The sequence below is a fragment of the Haemaphysalis longicornis genome, unplaced genomic scaffold (assembly GCF_048455015.1).
Source record: "Haemaphysalis longicornis isolate Haplotype H1 unplaced genomic scaffold, Haemaphysalis longicornis Haplotype H1 scaffold_6, whole genome shotgun sequence".
NCBI lineage: Eukaryota > Metazoa > Arthropoda > Arachnida > Ixodida > Ixodidae > Haemaphysalis > Haemaphysalis longicornis.
The window spans coordinates 172,202,584-172,221,611 of NW_027526407.1; the positions used below are offsets into that span (position 1 = coordinate 172,202,584).

The window sequence follows — 19,028 nt, forward strand, 5'->3', positions numbered from 1 at the left end:
AAATATTGCAAAATTCGAGCAATCTTCCATGCACGAGGAAATTTGCCGAAGAGTAAACAGTTATTATAAATGGAAGTTAAGACAGGCACAAAAATGTTGCCGTAAGCCTTCACGAGGGCTGCTGGAATTCCGTCTGCACCACAGGAAAATGACGGTTTCATCCGTTTAAGGCTATCGTTGACAAGTTTTTCATCGAACATAAGTGTACTAAAATTAGACATATTATTAAACGATAGGCGTTCGTCGTGACCATCTGGCAGTTGAAAGACAGAATGAAAGTACCGAGCAAAGCTCGTGACGACATCCTCAACCTGTTCCCCATCGGAATTAAGCAGGCTAATGTGTTCTTTAGACGCCTTAGAACGGCCGCGTACATACCTCCAGAAGTCAGCCGGTTTCTGAGACGCAGAAGCCTCTAACGACTCTATATAGAGCTGGTGGTCAGGCCGGTAGAGGCTTTTACAAAGTGAGCGATACCGACTAAACTCCGCTTTCCACTTGTCAAGCCCAGAACGCTTGGCCTTTTTGTGGGCGCTGTCCTTAAGTTTAAGCGAACTTCGAAGTTCTTTGGAGAACCAATGGGGAAATTTGGAATGAACAGGCTTATAACAAGAGATGTACTTTTCCATGCCACTCCTGACAATTTCGGTAAAACGTCGAACCTGTTCGTCAACATCATTGACATCAAAAACACTAGACCATTCCGCAGATGAATAAAAGTGATAGAGCCCAACATAATCTCCACGCTTGAAAGCATATCGCGGGACTGCACAATCGTCAACACCACCATAGCAATGCTGGGCAGCGACAGAGGCAGAGACAATAAGAGGGGGGTGAAACTTGTCGGGGTGTACAAGAGATATTTCGGAGGCACACACTTGTACGTTTTTCAAGTTCGAGAAGCACACATCTAGGACATTACCACAGAAGTTTTCTATGTGGCAGAACTGCTGCAAGGAGGTGAATGATTGAAAATCTAATAACATGGTGCATTTCTGCGCTGCATAATGGTTTTTATGCTGAAATGAAAGACTGTTCCAGTGAATACCTGGGGTGTTGAAGTCCCCAAGTATAATTAGCTGATGGTTGGAGTGTGAATTGGAAACATTTTCAATAGATGTGAGCTTTAGATTATATTCAGCAGGTAAAATATCCGGGGTTATACAGAATGCACCGATGAGCAGCTTCTCGCCCCTCTTGAGGCCTACCTCAAACCAGACTGATTCCTCAGTCTCGAGGTCTGCACGCCGCACGCATTGCACTGAGCGATCGATGGCAATGAGAACACCGCCACCCTTTTGCTTAGGCCCAGTTAACTTTCTGTCACTTCTAAAAATTTCATAGGTCGGAGGAAAATAGTCGGAAGATGAGATATCATCACAAAGCCAAGTTTCAGTAATAACAATAGTAGAAAATTTCGAGCACACAACATTTCTAAGAAATTCGGAGGACTTAGTACGTAGACCTTGAGCATTTTGATAATAGACGTCGAGAGTGCCGTTCTTACTGGTCATTCTCAGAAGTTTCACAGCTGTGCACCATGCCAGGGTGGAGCTTGCCTTGGAACGGCTTGAAGAGGCAGCCCTTTGGCCACATAGACGGGTCGCACAGGGGTCGCACAGCCACATAGACGGGTCGCACAGCCACATAGACGGGTCGCACAAACACTCTGCGTCAACAGTTACACAAAAAGAAGAATAGGAGTAATGCTTGGTTTTAAGGCGTTTGCACGACAATGGCGTGACTTTCACATTCGACAAGTGGGCCAACAGTTGCCCAGATGTCGTGTTAGCCGACAACTTCGAGACAAAGATGGCCCTGGAGCTCGGCGGTCGGCGCACCACAACCAACTCAGAAGCTTCCGATGCACCAACGCGAGGAGGGCTTCTTTTCTTCACTAAGTTCACCGGCGGGCCATTACTCGCAGTGTCGGACCGTAGAGGCGGAGGCAAAGGGCAGTCCGATGGGGAACTCAAATCACTCAACACCGCACCTGGTTGACCGCTGGAGCGTTCTAAGAATGCGGAAGCGTTCGTCGAGGACAGGAGGGGGCCGCCTTCGCCCGCTGCACCGGCGGCAGCTGCGGCGAACGACGACCTCATGGGGAGACCGGAGTGGGGTGACGTCACCGATAGCGTGGAACGGCTAGCAGGCTTCGGGGAAGGCGGCGGACGGGCGAGCTCCCCTCGCAGGCAGCGAACCTCCTCACGCAGGGACGCGACGATTGCAGCCTGATGGGCAAGCCCAGCCACATTATCCCATCGCCGAAGCCGGTTCTCCTCCCGCAGCTCGGTGACAACATCCCCAAGAAAAGAGAGGCTATCGCAGGCTTCGGACAGGAGATTCTTCAAAGCAGCTACCTCTGCGCGTAGGTCCGCCGAAGGGTTGAAGCTTGCTCCGACAGGGGACGCCACTCGTTTGGCCGGGATGTTCGCTGGCTCACCGTCTTCGCTGGTTTGGTCACCGGGGTCGCTAGGCCTAGCGGGTGACGCCACGGCCACACACAGATTACAGACGAACGGCTGCTCACCGGATGTCAAACGCTGCAGTTCCTCGTCCGGAAGAACAATGCACTTTCCGTGCGCACGGCGTTTACACGCAGAACATCGAAAAAACTCCTGCCTGCCGAAGAAAGCGAGGCAGCAGAGGAGGCGCTTGTCCTTACTGGGCGCCATCATGCGGCGAATAATAATAATAATAATAATAATAATAATAATAATAATAATAATAATAATAATAATAATAATAATAATAATAATAATAATAATAATAATAATACTTAATCAATCAATCAATCAATCAATCAACCTTTATTTTTGGTGCCCAGGAACAACCCTAGGGTCTTGGTACTGGTACACCATATACAAGCATTCATAAAAACAAACTAAAATCGACAACACAACACAGAAAACCATATATATGAAAGAAACAATAAGATAAAAATAGTTACAGAGATCCCAGAAAGCAAAACAGCAAAACAGCAAAAAAAAGGAAGCCTAGTGTTAGAAGCCAGGACACCCGGCCAGCAAAACGTTTAAGGCACGTGAAAAATTGAAAATACACAAGCAAATACTCAATGCACATGACGGAGATAGAATATACACATAAAACAAAGGTTTTGTAACAAAATGTTAGGAAGTTTCAAAATGGAAAAACGAAGTTCAGCGTTACAAGCACTGACACTTAAACCGACAGAAATTCAAGCAACACAAAATCAGGAAAAGTGAAAAACAAACAAGCAAGATGATGATTTGCATAAAATAAATACGGAACAGAAATACGGCACATAAATTACATAAAGGCACTTAAGCTACAACAGTTTTCAATTCATTAGCGAACAAAGACAAAGAGCTCTGGAATATATCAAGACGATCGGAATATTCATTATATGCACATTGTATTCTGCAGATGGACGAGCATCGTTTACTTAAAGCATCTGTTCTGAAAGTTCGAAATCTTCGCAAAAGTTTGTTCGGCAAGTTGACATTGATAAGTGCAACCAAGTCATCACACAAAATATCACCATGAAGAAGTTTATAAAGAAAGATAATGTCAGCTCTCATTCGTCGACACCAAAGGGAAGGAATACTTTTGAGACAAGACATGCTGCCGTTTGCATCTTCTTGTACATGACGGAAACGGTGCCTAAAGATAGAAAGGAACTTATTTTGAACCCTTTCGATGCGGTCACTATTGGACTTGCAAGTTCCATTCCAAACAACAGAACCGTATTCGAGAAGAGGTAAGCACAGAGCCGAATACAACTTTAAGAAAGGAAGAGGACTTTTAAACTCTCTATAATACCTGCAGACAGCACCCAGACATCGAAGAGAGCGTCCGGTAATTTGTGTAACGTGGGAAGAGAAAGTCAGAGAAGAATCAAATAGTACTCCCAAGTCCCGAATTTCGGTCACCCTCGGCAGTGCAGTGCTTGCTATTTTATAGGAGTATTGCAGCTGTTGAGTTTTCCTACTATAGGAAACAACTTTCGTTTTTGAGGGGTTCAAAATTAAGTCGTTTTTGGTGCACCAACGATGGAATGACACGATATCAGCCTGAAGAGAATTACAGTCCTGAACATTACGCACTTCTCTGAAGATTTTCATATTATCAGCATACAACAAAAAAGAAGAATTTTTAATGGCAGAAGCAACATCGTTAATGAAAATGGAAAAAAGAAGGGGGCCCAGAACGGAGCCCTGGGGTACACCACTGGTTGCTTTGTACCTAAATGATGTTTGACCATTAACACTTACATAGCAATATCGCTCCTGGAGATAGCAACGTATAAGACCCACTAAGGAAGCGTGAACATCTAACAGAATGAGCTTGGCAAGCAATAACGAGTGGTTGACTACATCAAAAGCCTTGCTCATGTCACAGTAGACCGCATCAAACTGGCTTCTACCAATGACTGCTGGGACAGCCTGCTCCATGAAGCATGCGAGGTTTGTGGAAGTTGAGCGACCACGCATGAAGCCATGTTGATTAGGAATGAGGACGTGTTTAAGTGAGAAAGACAAGCCCTTATGAAGAGATAACTCGAATATTTTAGAGGCAGAACAAAGAAGCGACACTGGCCTATAGTTCATGGGGTCGGTTTTTGGGCCTGACTTGAAAACAGGGAATACACGACAGATTTTCCATGATCGAGGGTACGTGCCAGACCGGAGACAGTTAATAAATATTGAGGTGAACACAGGAACAAATATATTTGCATACGTTTTTAGAATTGCAGCAGGAATACCATCTGGCCCAGAAGAAAACGAGGGCTTTAGCCGCTTGATGCTGGCCCGCACGATGTTCTCATTCAATTGGAAACAAGCGGAGTAACCGTCCTGGTGACAAGAGACGCTGTCGTCATCACTACCACCGCTAAGCCCAAACAAAGAAGAAAACTGACGAGCAAAGCAGTCGGCCGCATCTGCAACCTCATCGCCGTTGGAATCCAGTAGACGAATAAATTCTTTCGTTGTACTAGATCTAGAATGAATGTACGTCCAGAAGGCTCCCGGCTGATGAGTTGCTTTAGCTTCAACTGACGCCAGGTACAAAGCATGATCACGCTTGTGCAATATTTTGCATAGGGCACGTAGGCGCCGGAACTCCTGAGCGAACTGATTCGCACCAGAGCGCTTCATCTTTCTGTGCGCGCGTTCTTTGAGTTTCAGGGCATCCCGCAATTCAGAAGAAAACCAGTGTGGGAACTTGAACTTCTTTGGTAAATATTGCGGGATGTATTTCTTCATACCCAAAAGCACAATCTCAGTAAAACGGTCAACTTGTTCATTGACATCAGAGTGGTCAATGACTGTTGACCAAGGGGCAGCAGAAAAGTAGCCATACAGCCCATCGTAATCTCCCCGGGCGAAAGCGTAGCGAGGTTGCGCATTGCTTGAAATTACGGAAAGGTGGAGCATTGTAGGAAGGCAACAGGAAATAGAAAGAGGAGGATGATATTTGTCGGGTATTACTAAAGCACAATCAGAGCGCGACACATTAACGCCATCGAAGTTTGAAAAGCACAGGTCCAGAATGTTTCCACTGCAGTTTTTTATGTGATTACGCTGTGCCATGGAAGTGAAAAACGAAAAATCTAGTAACCTATTACCCTTCTGTTGAAAGTGGTGGTTGTAGTGGGAACAGGTGAGGTGGCTCCACTGAACGCCAGGAGCGTTAAAATCTCCAAGGAGGAGGACCTTGAGGTCGCAATGAGTAGTGAGCACCTGTTCAATGGAGGAGACTAACTTATTGAACGCGTCAGGAACTACATCAGGAGGAACGTAAAAAACACCAACTAGAAGTTTTTCAGTTTTAGAGATATGAATTTCGACCCATAAAGACTCACCTGCGTTTTCAATATCGCTACGCAGCACACACGGGAGAGATTTGTTAACTGCGAGAAGTACCCCGCCCCCCTTTTGTTTGCATCCAGTTAAGGCACGATCATTACGATATACATGGTAATTTTGAGGAAAATTGTCATTGGATAGAATATCAGGGCACAACCAAGTTTCAGATATAGCTATTAACGGAAAGCAAGAAGCCAGAACATTACCAAAAAATTCAGTCGCCTTAGTTGGAAGACCTCGCACATTCTGATAAAAAACATCTAAACTAGTCATTATTCTTTTTCTGATGTGTTGCGCTCAGAGCTGTGAAGCATGCCTTCGCGAAACATGCCTCGAAACTCCTTAAAGAGGCAGTCTTTCGGCCAAACAGCGGGGTCACTCAAGCGCTCGAAAAACTCTTCACTGACGGAAATATAAAAGGATGCGTACGTTTCAAATTTAGTTTTCAGTCGTCGGCAGTTCAAGGGCGAGACACCTAAGGTTAACAGATGGGCATTAAGACTAGCAGAGGTCGTGGACGGAGAAAGCTTTGAAACGAACATTGCTTTGGGGCGCTTCGGCTGCGGAACGACTACCAGTCCACATGTGTCCGATGCACCTACACATGCCCGGCTTCGACGCTTCTTCTCAACAGTAGGAGGGAGACAGTCAAGCACAGGCGCAGAATGCACCGGGGAAAGTTGGGACGGAGTAGGAGGCAGTGCAGGAGAAGCCGAAGACACCGACTGCAGCGGAGCAAACGTAGCCGAAGGCAACACTTCCTTGTTTACAGCTTGGGCAAAAGAAGGCTGCCCTGATCTGTGACGCGCTCCTTCCGGCAACACGGCGGGGTGGTGACGTAGTTGGGCACGCAAGGAGGACACCTCCGCTCGCAAGGAGGCAACCACCTGCGCATAATGGGCGCGGTCACCCTCCCTCCCCTGACATAGACAGTCGAAAGCCTGCGCGTTTTCCCGGCGTAGGAGGTCGTTGTCCTCCCGCAGCCGGGCCACTTGGACACTGAGGAAAGAAATGCCGTCCAGCGCGTCGATGAGGAGTGCGCGAAGACCGGCAGCTTCCCCTCCAAGGTCAACCGGTTGGGACTGTGGCGGCGGGGCTTTCCTGACTACTGCCGGCGAGTCTCGTCGAAGGGAGGGGGAAGGAGCCCTGCTTGCGGACGGGCCGATGTCGTCGTTGGCTACGCTAGGCCTAGCCGCGGCCTCGGCCGTCTCACACAGATTGCATTTGAACGGCCGGGCACCAGACTTCAGAAGTTGCAGCTCCGCGTCCGGCCACGCAACACACTTCGCGTGCACACGTTTTTTACAGGCGGCACACCGGAAAAACTTTTGCTTACCGAAGAAAGCCTGGGAGCACAAAATACAGAAATCCGCACTAGGCGCCATCTTGCGGCGCAAGATGGCGCCTAGTAATAATAATAATAATAATAATAATAATCAATCAATCAATCAATCAATCAATCAATCAACCTTTATTATAGTGCCCAGGAACAGCCGAAGCCTTGGTGCTGGCGCACTGAGAAAAAAAAATGCCGCATTGAAATACATCAGCGGCTGACACATATAAAACCAGGAAAAAATGTGGGTGAATGAAATACCACAGAGAAAAAATTAAAATGGCATCCAAACTACATTATACGAAGTTATGGTACATTGCACAAACACAGCGTACAATGACCATAGCAATCGGCTGAAGCATCAATTACACAAAAACGTATGAAACAAAGTACAGGAAATGTTTGTAACTATTCACATAAACTGATAAGTTATAGAAACATTTGTTTCTATAACATTTGGTTCGCCCGGGCCACTCAAACATATGTATGAAGAGTTGACTACACAAGTGTAGCATAGTACATACAACGATTACGCCCGCAGCACTAACATATATGAACATATGAACAACATATGAACAACATATGAACACTAACATATATGAACATATATGAACAACATGTATGAACAAATGAGAACAGACTCTGTGAAAACAACATACACATGCGGAAAATAACTGAAGAACACGAGAACTGTCGAAATGAAGTTAGTGCGCCACGGCTAACAGCCCAGACAAAAACCCCCCAAGGGGACGGCAAAAAATATCAAGTTCCCCTGAGTGAAGGTTATATAGGCGTTGCAGTCTATCAAGAGGAGAACATCTGCTAAGTTGAGCAACTGTGTGGAAAGGGTGGTTAAGCCTTGTTGCTTTTTTCGGAACACGAAACCCGATTGCTGCAAGCAGTTCCGGGCATGAAATTGTACCATGAAGCAGTTTATATAAGAAAAAAAAGATCTGAACAATAATCAATCAATCAATCAATCAACCTTTATTTTTGGTGCCCAGGAACAACCCTAGGGTCTTGGTACTGGTACACCATATACAAGCATTCATAAAAACAAACTAAAATCAAGACAACACAACACAGAAAACCATATATATGAAAGAAACAATAAGATAAAAATAGTTACAGAGATCCCAGAAAGCAAAACAGCAAAACAGCAAAAAAAAGGAAGCCTAGTGTTAGAAGCCAGGACACCCGGCCAGCAAAACGTTGAAGGCACGTGAAAAATTGAAAATACACAAGCAAATACTCAATGCACATGACGGAGATAGATTATACACATAAAACAAAGGTTTTGTAACAAAATGTTAAGAAGTTTCAAAATGGAAAAACGAAGTTCAGCGTTACAAGCACTGACACCTAAACCGACAGAAATTCAAGCAACACAAAATCAGGAAAAGTGAAAAACAAACAAGCAAGATGATGATTTGCATAAAATAAATACGGAACAGAAATACGGCACATAAATGACATAAAGGCACTTAAGCTACAACAGTTTTCAATTCATTAGAGAACAAAGACAAAGAGCTCTGGAATATATCAAGACGATCGGAATATTCATTATATGCACATTGTATTCTGCAGATGGAAGAGCATCGTTTACTTAAAGCATCTGTTCTGAAAGTTCGAAATCTTCGGAAAAGTTTGTTCGGCAAGTTGACATTGATAAGTGCAACCAAGTCATCACACAAAATATCACCATGAAGAAGTTTATAAAGAAAGATAATGTCAGCTCTCATTCGTCGACACCAAAGGGAAGGAATACTTTTGAGACAAGACATGCTGCCGTTTGCGTCTTCTCGTACATGACGGAAACGGTACCTAAAGATAGAAAGGAACTTATTTTGAACCCTTTCGATGCGGTCACTATTGGACTTGCAAGTTCCATTCCAAACAACAGAACCGTATTCGAGAAGAGGTAAGCACAGAGCCGAATACAACTTTAAGAAAGGAAGAGGACTTTTAAACTCTCTAGAATACCTGCAGACAGCACCCAGACATCGAAGAGAGCGTCCGGTAATTTGTGTAACGTGGGAAGAGAAAGTCAGAGAAGAATCAAATAGTACTCCCAAGTCCCGAATTTCGGTCACCCTCGGCAGTGCAGTGCTTGCTATTTTATAGGAGTATTGCAGCTGTTGAGTTTTCCTACTACAGGAAACAACTTTCGTTTTTGAGGGGTTCAAAATTAAGTCGTTTGTGGTGCACCAACGATGGAATAACACGATATCAGCCTGAAGAGAATTACAGTCCTGAACATTACGCACTTCTCTGAAGATTTTCACATCATCAGCATACAACAAAAAAGAAGAATTTTTAATGGCAGAAGCAACATCGTTAATGAAAATGGAAAAAGAAGGGGGCCCAGAACGGAGCCCTGGGGTACACCACTGGTTGCTTTGTACCTAAATGATGTTTGACCATTAACACTTACATAGCAATATCGCTCCTGGAGATAGCAACGTATAAGACCCACCAAAGAAGCCTGGACATTTAACAGAATTAGCTTGGCAAGCAATAACCAGTGGTTGACTACATCAAAGGCCTTGCTCATGTCACAGTAGACCGCATCAAGCTGGCTTCTACCAACGACTGCTGGGACAGCCTGCTCCATGAAGCATGCGAGGTTTGTGGAAGTTGAGCGACCACGCATGAAGCCATGTTGATTAGGAATGAGGACGAGTTTAAGTGAGAAAGACAAGACCTTATGAAGAGATAACTCGAATATTTTAGAGGCAGAACAAAGAAGCGACACTGGCCTATAGTTCATGGGGTCGGTTTTTGGGCCTGACTTGAAAACAGGGAATACACGACAGATTTTCCATGATCGAGGGTACGTGCCAGACCGGAGACAGGTATTAAATATTGAGGTGAACACAGGAACAAATATATTTGCATACGTTTTTAGAATTGCAGCAGGAATACCATCTGGCCCAGAAGAAAACGAGGGCTTTAGCCGCTTGATGCTGGCCCGCACGATGTTCTCATCCAATTGGAAACAAGCGGAGTAACCGTCCTGGTGACAAGAGACGCTGCCGTCATCACTACCACCGCTAAGCCCAAACAAAGAAGAAAACTGACGAGCAAAGCAGTCGGCCGCATCTGCAACCTCATCGCCGTTGGAATCCAGTAGACGAATAGATTCTTTCGTTGTACTAGATCTAGAATGAATGTACTTCCAGAAGGCTCCCGGCTGATGAGTTGCTTTAGCTACAACTGACGCCAGGTACAAAGCATGATCACGTTTGTGCAATATTTTGCATAGGGCACGTAGGCGCCGGAACTCCTGAACGAACTGATTCGCACCAGAGCGCTTCATCTTTCTGTGCGCGCGTTCTTTGAGTTTCAGGGCATCCCGCAATTCAGAAGAAAACCAGTGTGGGAACTTGAACTTCTTTGGTAAATATTGCGGGATGTATTTCTTCATACCCAAAAGCACAATCTCAGTAAAACGGTCAACTTGTTCATTGACATCAGAGTGGTCAATGACTGTTGACCAAGGGGCAGCAGAAAAGTAGCCATACAGCCCAACGTAATCTCCCCGGGCGAAAGCGTAGCGAGGTTGCGCATTGCTTGTAATTACATAACGGTGGGGCATTGTAGGAAGGCAACAGGAAATAGAAAGAGGAGGATGATATTTGTCGGGTATTACTAAAGCACAATCAGAGCGCGACACATTAACGCCATCGAAGTTTGAAAAGCACAGGTCCAGAATGTTTCCACTGCAGTTTTTTATGTGATTACGCTGTGTCATGGAAGTCAAAGACGAAAAATCTAGTAACCTATTACCCTTCTGTTGAAAGTGGTGGTTGTAGTGGGAACAGGTGAGGTGGCTCCACTGAACGCCAGGAGCGTTAAAATCTCCAAGGAGGAGGACCTTGAGGTCGCAATGAGTAATAATAATAATAATAATAATAATAATAATAATAATAATAATAATAATAATAATAATAATAATAATAATATTCAATCAATCAATCAATCAATCAATCAATCAATCAATCAATCAATCAATCATTTATTTGCGTGCCCAGGAACAGCCGGGGGGGCCTTTGTGCTGGCGCACGGAAACAGAAACACACGAAACATAATGTACACATCTCTCAAATACAAAATAAAATACGAAAAAAAAACGAAAGGATAGCTTATGTTGGAGTTACGGAATGAAAGTCATTTAAGTGCATGAACTCAAGGATAAAAGACAAATGCAGAATAAGAAAAGTTGGCAGTTACGCCAATACAAACTCAGAGACATGTTTGCGAAACAGAGTAGGACAATCATTAAATATATCAAGGTAATCCGAGTACCGATTGTACGTGCATTGCAGTCGGCACACAGGGCACAAGCGCTGCAGGGGGCGGCAGAAAATTAGATGGGCAGATGAGATGAAGAAGTTTGCGGGGATAAATTGGTCACGTTTGGCACAGGACCGAGGTAATTGGAGAAGACTGGGAGAGGCCTTTGCCCTGCAGTGGGCGTAGATAGGCTGGTGATGATGATGATCATGATGAATTAAAAATTATACCATGAATACGAGCAATATTTTTATGACCTTAGTTGTGGCTCATATTGAATTTAAACACTCCAGTTGATGAGGAATATTCATGAAAACTTGATTTAAATTCACGTTCAACCTTGGTGCGATTGAGGTGTGGCCGAAAAGGCATAAAAAATATGCAATGGGGTTTCAAGAACCGTAGAGCTATATATGGAGAGCAGGTGAGTGCTCTTGCACCCTTCGCAGCTCTTTTTGAATTCTTCCCTAGGCAAATTTTTTGTGGAATGCCTGAAGACACTCATGATGTAAGCAAGCTCTCCATTGTTTTGTCATGAATTTCCAAAACGCTTCCCAAGAAGGCTGCTCATATCCTCTTCTTAACCTTAATGAATTGGTTCGAAAATTCAGAAGAGGGGTGGGGTGAGAAATTTTCCAGGGCTTTTACGCGACGGCTATTTAGTTAAGTACTAAAACGGTAATATGGGAGTAAAAGAAATAAATGTGACGAGAGTTGTTTGGTAGGGTAGGGTGGGACAAAATTACATCATTATTTCACTTTTCTCAGTTTCATTTCGGTCACTTCTTTTACGGTTGACTTCGTCTTGGCCATCTGGTGACAGAACTTTCACTGATATTTTAATTGCCATCTGTGGTCACAGTAAGCCAGCTCCAAAAAAGCAAAAAAAAAGCTTCCGAAAACACCCGCAAAACACTCTGAACAGCCAAGCCAAAAGCAAACGCCCATTGGGCACATGAGTTTAGATCACTTTGATCCGGGAAACAGCAGGGTCTGGCTCATTTTCGGTATGAACTACGATCTCCGTACGCGTTTCCAGGGCATTATCTCAACTATTTTCTTGCCACCCCCTTTTTAGCGGAAAGTTGCCGACTTTTTCTTGTCAGTGCAGTTTTATACGACTTAGTTTCGGTTTCTGGATATGGCTAAGTTAAAAAAACGCCTCATATAGACAAACACTTGCGATGACGCCGAATTCACTTGTCGTTAACATATGCTTACACAATAAAATATTAAGGAATAGGTCACGGATGAGGGCGGGAACTGGCGTTCCTTTGGGCTCAGTAATATGCTAGCTCTGGTGACGCTGTATAGCGGAGATTTGGCTTACTGGGGACATCTAAAACTCAACAGCAGTTTAGTAAAGCCCAGCCTTATGTTTACAACTAGCCGTGCCAGTTTCTCCTAATTGGACTTTGGGTTTTCGGAACGACTACACAAAATCTGTTTAAAAAGCACCACCTGCCTGGACTCTGAGAAGGGAAGTTGGCCACCCAGCTGACGGCATTCGCCATGATTCCGTGCACGAGCAGGACTGCGGGCCGCTGGTTCACCGCCCTACCAGTTGGCGGATGGGGTATCCTGTCAACTTCCTGAATGTACCCGTCTTCGGTGGTGACCTTGTGTACCTCCACGTTGTAACCAAACTTGCGCATTAGGTCAGCCTATAAAAATAACAGCAAACTGATCAATTGATTCTGCGGTAGGCAGGTACTTTTCCCAGAGAGATGCAGAAAGTTCTTACTCAAAAGTCGACAAGCGTTTAGGGGCCTGTGGTTTAATTTGTAGGTAGTTTTCTTTGCCTAAGCATATTACCTTTTTGATCCCTAAAAACTCTCCTTATGTAACAGATGCTCCAATGGGGTACATGGATCATATGGGCCAAGTCTGGCCTTGTGTACATCGCATCATATAACAGCCCTCTGACCATATGACTGCAAAGGTGTCTTAGTTTTTGAGACGGTAGGGGGGACTCCCATTCTGTGCTCAGAGGTCTGATTATGTGATGCCTCCAATGGAAAGAGCAGTTCAAAAATGATGAGGAACACCGCAGGTGTACAGGTCTCTACTGGTTGGGGCGGCAGCTGCAGAGATCCGCTGGAAATAAAGCCTACGCACTATCTAGCTTTTCCCATTCTGGATTGTTTACGCGATGCTAGCGGAAAGCGACCCATTGATTCCATGTTTAAGAGGCCTCCAGAATTAAAACTTCTACCATCTTGCAGTGGCCTCACTAAAAGGTGACCTTAGCGTTGCTGATGAATTGCCGCGTTGAGCGGGTTAGTATAAAGTACTTTTGAAAAATGACATCATTGGTATACCTGGGTGAGATCACAAAGTTCAAAGTTCACAAATTTTTTGCACAAAAAAAAACCATATACGTCTACCTTTTTTATAGAAATTTGCGATACACTTGTGCGAAAAGAACTTGCCTAATATCCAGCCGCTTTCAGAAGACACTGCCTAAACTTCATTACAAATTGATGACGGACATTCCTGCATAATAACACGTACAGCAGGACGCATCCATCTCGTTGATGGCTAGAGTATAAATCTGCACAAAGAGCAAGCTGATTAGCATGGCGCAGACCCTACACCGCTGTTCGCGGTCTCTAAGCTTTGGTGAAGAGGCGTCAGGAACTCTGAACAGGTGTCAGGAAACTACATTCCCTTTCAGTAATTCTGGGTAAAATCATATGGTTGCAACATGTTTAACCTAAATAGTCCTTACACCCACACTGAAATAAAACCTGGTGAGTTTCTTCCAACCAAAACATAACCAGAGTCAAGATATTACACAAAGCGATGGGAGAAAAACTTTCCACCACACAATCGCCTTACTCCGCCATCTCCCCATTCATGGCTTTATAGCCGCTGCATATGGACAATACTTCCACAAGTATGGTGAGATAGGCGTTGCCAATCATCGGGCAAGTTTTTGGCAATGCCAGACGTTTTTTTCCGTTCCTGAGAAAAACCCGGCAAAGTTAATCTAATCTGATTTAATGGCTTCTCTCACAGCGAAGAATTATAGAACGCATTCAAAAGAAAGAGTAATAAAGACTATGTTTTTGGCCAAAATATGTAGCCTTTCTATCTGCGCCATAAAAAAAGTACACCATCTTCCCGTGGGGAACCCCGATGAGGATGCGAAGCATCATGGGGGTTACGCGTGGTTCCTTTGTGTTGCCGTTATGTTGAGTGATCTGGTGCTTAGTAGCACCAGAGGGAATTCCGCGTCCAGGTCCACACCGGTTGCATGGCACACAAGTGCTGTTGTGTTACAGTGAGTAGGCGGTGGTTCTCAAGGCGCCGAAACTCGTCCATCATGTTCTTGTGGATGTTGTCTGCTCTGTGGTAGAATGGGAATTGGTAGTCTTCGTCAGCGTTGGTGACGTAAAGGTTGTTGACGTTGGTGCACCGGCTGAGAGCAACGCACACGCCCTACTCTTCGCAGCTTTGTGTTCTTCTCCTTCTTCTTCTTCAGTGGTTCCCCTACGGGAAGATGATGACGGTGGTTGAACGCGAAGCTATCTCGTGATGGATTCTTTGTTTGGCCAATCCCTAGGGGCATCTTGCCACAAACATCATCATAGGCGCTGCGGACGGGGCATGGACGTGGGACATCCCCCCGAGCAATAGATGCTTCGAATCTAAAATAAATTGCAGGGTGTCTGCTAAGCTGCAAATGTTGCGAAAAGCTGCAAAAAGCTACAAAAAGCTGAAAATGTAGCAGACACCCGGCAACTTAGCCTCAGCCACCGAAATGCTTCTATTGTGTCTCCGCCCCCTCTCATACTTTTGTCTTCCCTTTCGTTCCCGCACGATAAACACGGAGGAGGTTTGATCAAGTTAATTCAGTTTTTCCGCATTTTACTTTTTCCACCACCTACTCGAATCTTCCAATAATGTTTAACTTGAAAGACTGCCACGGGGCCCAGGCACGAGCAAGCCCTTTGTATTTTTGAGGGATAATATTTTTTACAACGCGTATTTTTTGGCTTTCGCAACTGTCAGGCATCCATTCATTTTGATATAAATAAACACTGGGAGTACTGGTTGTGCCTTGATGTTTTGCCTCAAATATACCTATTGTTTTTTTGCTCAACAATGTTCAGAAGTATGAACTATGTTTACACATTTAGTGGATAGGAAAGGGTTTTGGCTATACAGGGTGTCCCAGCTATCATGCACCAAGGTTTTAAAAAAGAGTAATGGCGTAACTTGAATAAAACCTAGTGCATAATGTTGGGAGTTCTGTGGAGAAGCGGGCAGTATTTTTTTCGTTAATGAGACTTAATCAATTATTTGTAATTAATTATCTAACTCGAGAAGTACTGTCCTAATCACTAAAGTGTCAATGAAGCACTTGTAGGTACCCACGAGGGGCATCTAACTGCGGTATTTTCAGCGACGAACTAATTGCGTACACATTTATTCTGACTGATAAAGAAAACCCGCGATATATGAAAAATACCACGTGACGGCGCCTCCGCGCGCATTAGCGCGCATCGTAAAGCAATGCCCTCAAACAGGCTGCTTCTGAGTTAGCCAGAATGAAATAAACAAAAGAAAGAAAGAAGAAATCGCGACCGAGTTTGTGCCTTATCTGCCCACGCGCCCCGCGAATCTTGCTGCTGCTGCTCCTTCCATGCATGCCATTATCAAGGGGATGCGCTGTCTCTTCGGGCGGGTGACAGGCGAAGCAGTTGCTTTCAATCAGCTCATTTGGGGACGCTGCTTTACAATGCGCGCGGAAGCGCCGTCACGTGGTATTTTACATATTTCGCGGGTTTTCTTTATCAGTCAGAATAAACGAGTACGCAATTAGTTCGTCGCTGAAAATACCGCAGTTAGATGCCCCTCGTGAGTACCTACAAATGCCTCATTGACACTTCAGTGATTACTACAGTACTTCTCGAGTTAAATAATTAATTACAATTAATTAGTTAAGTCTCGTTAACGAAAAAATTACTGTCCGCTTCTTCACAGTACTGCAAACATTATCCACTAGGTTTTCTTCGAGTTAGGCCATTGGTCTTTTTTTAAATCTTGGTGCATGATAGCTGGGACACCCTGTATAAACTTTTCTTTCAAGAATGCATTTACTATTGGCCGGACAGCTGAATTCAGAAACACCCCGCAATACAAACTTACAAACATACAGACGAACAAAATAAAGTTATCTGGTAAACTATCCGAAGCAAGGGTATCGCCTTTAAAAAAATAGAATCCTCTTCTTAAGAGAAAGATGGTAAAAAGTCGTAGATTTATCCCGTGCCACCTGCATCAAAACCAAAGCCTAAATTCAAATCTTTCAAAGTCCAAAATTGAAACGGCTGAAGTGTGCAAAGCCAACCTCCAACGTGCCATCTATGCGTCTTCTTGGCGAATGTAGTTCACCATCATCATCGCTACTCATGTGTACAGCCAAAGCATACATTGCGGAGTACGAGAGATACGTCAGGTGTGAAAAGACATTGCATTGTGAAGTGGTCTTTGATTAGTGTAATATTTGTTAAACACATTGAGCAAGTTGAAGTTGCAGCGGCGTGTTTCATTCGGCACGCAAAAGAATAAGTAAAGCAGAGGAAGCTTCGTTTAAAAGCGTAAAATGTGGTACATCCGTGGCAGCTGAAGACATCATTTTGATGTGGTTCACGCACGAAAGTTTTGGGTGAACATTTCTCGCTTCACTCGTGCCATGTAAACAATTTCACCTGTTGGAACATACATTACTGCATTATTTGTAATGCAGTGGGCAATTTGGAGTAGCATCAGTGGCCACAATGATTGTTTTTCAGTCAGGGGAACCCAAGTGATACCTCAATAGCGAGCCCTTACTATGCGCTCCGTTAGCCACTTCTCCAACATAATCAGCCGCACCGATCAAACCGCCACCCAATCTGCCTCCCGAGCATTTCTATTCCGCCCTATAAAATTTGGCACCCAAGTTGATGAGCTTAATTGCATACACTGGCGTAGCCTAAGTACTTTATACCGAGCCACTCTGCTAGTCACCAGAGGCCTCCCAAACTATGCCCGCCTGTATAAATTAAACGTTGCTGAACCGGTTCTTCTAGTGGAAAATACGGTTGCAGAGCAAAACAATCAATTCTTTTTCAAATGCACGCTCACCCTCAAAGGAAACTACTTTAGACATTCATAAATCTTCACAGCAACCAGCCGAGGTAGCTCCTGTGCCTCTTGGCATCCCCATCTGCTCACTCATTGCGTCATGTCCAAAAGCATACCTCCTAGCTCTTGCAGCGCTCGTATAAATCCAACTGGCACACTTGAAAGAAAGAAAAAAAATGTTCCTGCATTTCTGCAGCCACCCCATTCCATAGGGCCGTCAAATTCCATAGGCACGATAGTATCGGTAAATTTGATATATTTCCCGATACTAGCTTGACTCTATTCATTGCGTTGTGAGCCGAGCCTGTATGTTTATTTTCTGTTCGATATTGGATCCCATGCGCATTCAATTCTGCAGGGTACTTTACCCGAAGCGCACCTTTATGCCATTACCTACGCTTTCCTTTTCCTGATGTGCGATTTCCCGACGCCACTACCCACCCAAATTCGCAGCCTAACCATTCTAATGCAAGCACTGGAAACCCGATACTGCCCGCATCAGAAATGCAACGGCCCACAAGATCATTCACTGGATAACAGCATTCCACCGCAATGATTCAGACAGTCGCATCGCTTGAGCACCTGGTCGTAAATTGGCCTCTTCCTCGAAAAATCAGGCCGCTCATGCAGCTGCACAGGAGGGCTTCCACGAACTAAAGTTCACTTAGCCCCCGGACCCGCACGCATTTTACGCGTCATCCTCCGAACAGGGGCATATATACCGTTACAAAAAATAACTAACGCTCACCCTCAAAAGCCTCAATCCACGCTTGTTTCTCACTTCTCTACGTTGCCTCACAAGAGCTGCGTATTTACTATGTAAGTACGTAGCTGCTGCAATAAATACACCTCATATCTCGCGCGAATGGTACGCGCACATCAGCCCACACCATGCTGCTACCTGTTATACTCGCCAATCAATGCTGATTTACGCCACATCACTGGTTTTTTTCCAAATGTAGGTCGGTGTCATGATTTCTGTTCCCAACCTTGATTTCACGAGAGACAAACCGTTAGTCCATAGGCCTTTCCACCCTCCAACTATCTGTGCTGTTCCTGCTTTAAAAAGTCTCCAACGTACAGTTTAGAACGCGAGGCCTGCTCCGCTGTTTCTTACCGAATATATACATGAAAACTCCTCCTTCCAGAAAACGTGCGACAAGACCCAGACTTTCCAGATTTCAGAGCCATTCCCTCACCACATCCTCTTGCACACTTTCCACAACAAGCCAATATAGAGCATCTATATTACCAGCGTATCTACACCCACTGCAGGGCAAAGGCGTCTCCCAATTATTTCCAATTATCCCGGTCCTGTGCTAACTGCGACCAATTTATCCACGCAAACGTCTTGATCTCATCTGCCCATTTAACTTTCTGCCACCCCAGGCAACGCTTGCCTTCTC

The 19,028-nt window shown here is 44.7% G+C and overlaps 1 protein-coding gene across 1 annotated transcript in view; it reads right to left on the minus strand.

Annotated features, from left to right (window-relative positions):
- The window catches only part of LOC144143367 (gastric triacylglycerol lipase-like), a 31,736-nt gene extending 18,597 nt beyond the window's left edge, over window positions 1-13,139 (minus strand). The window contains exon 1 of the mRNA XM_077675134.1: window positions 12,946-13,139. Coding sequence (XP_077531260.1) covers window positions 12,946-13,139 — 194 coding nt within the window. The remainder of the gene's footprint in view (window positions 1-12,945) is intronic.
- Window positions 13,140-19,028: the final 5,889 nt, after the last annotated feature.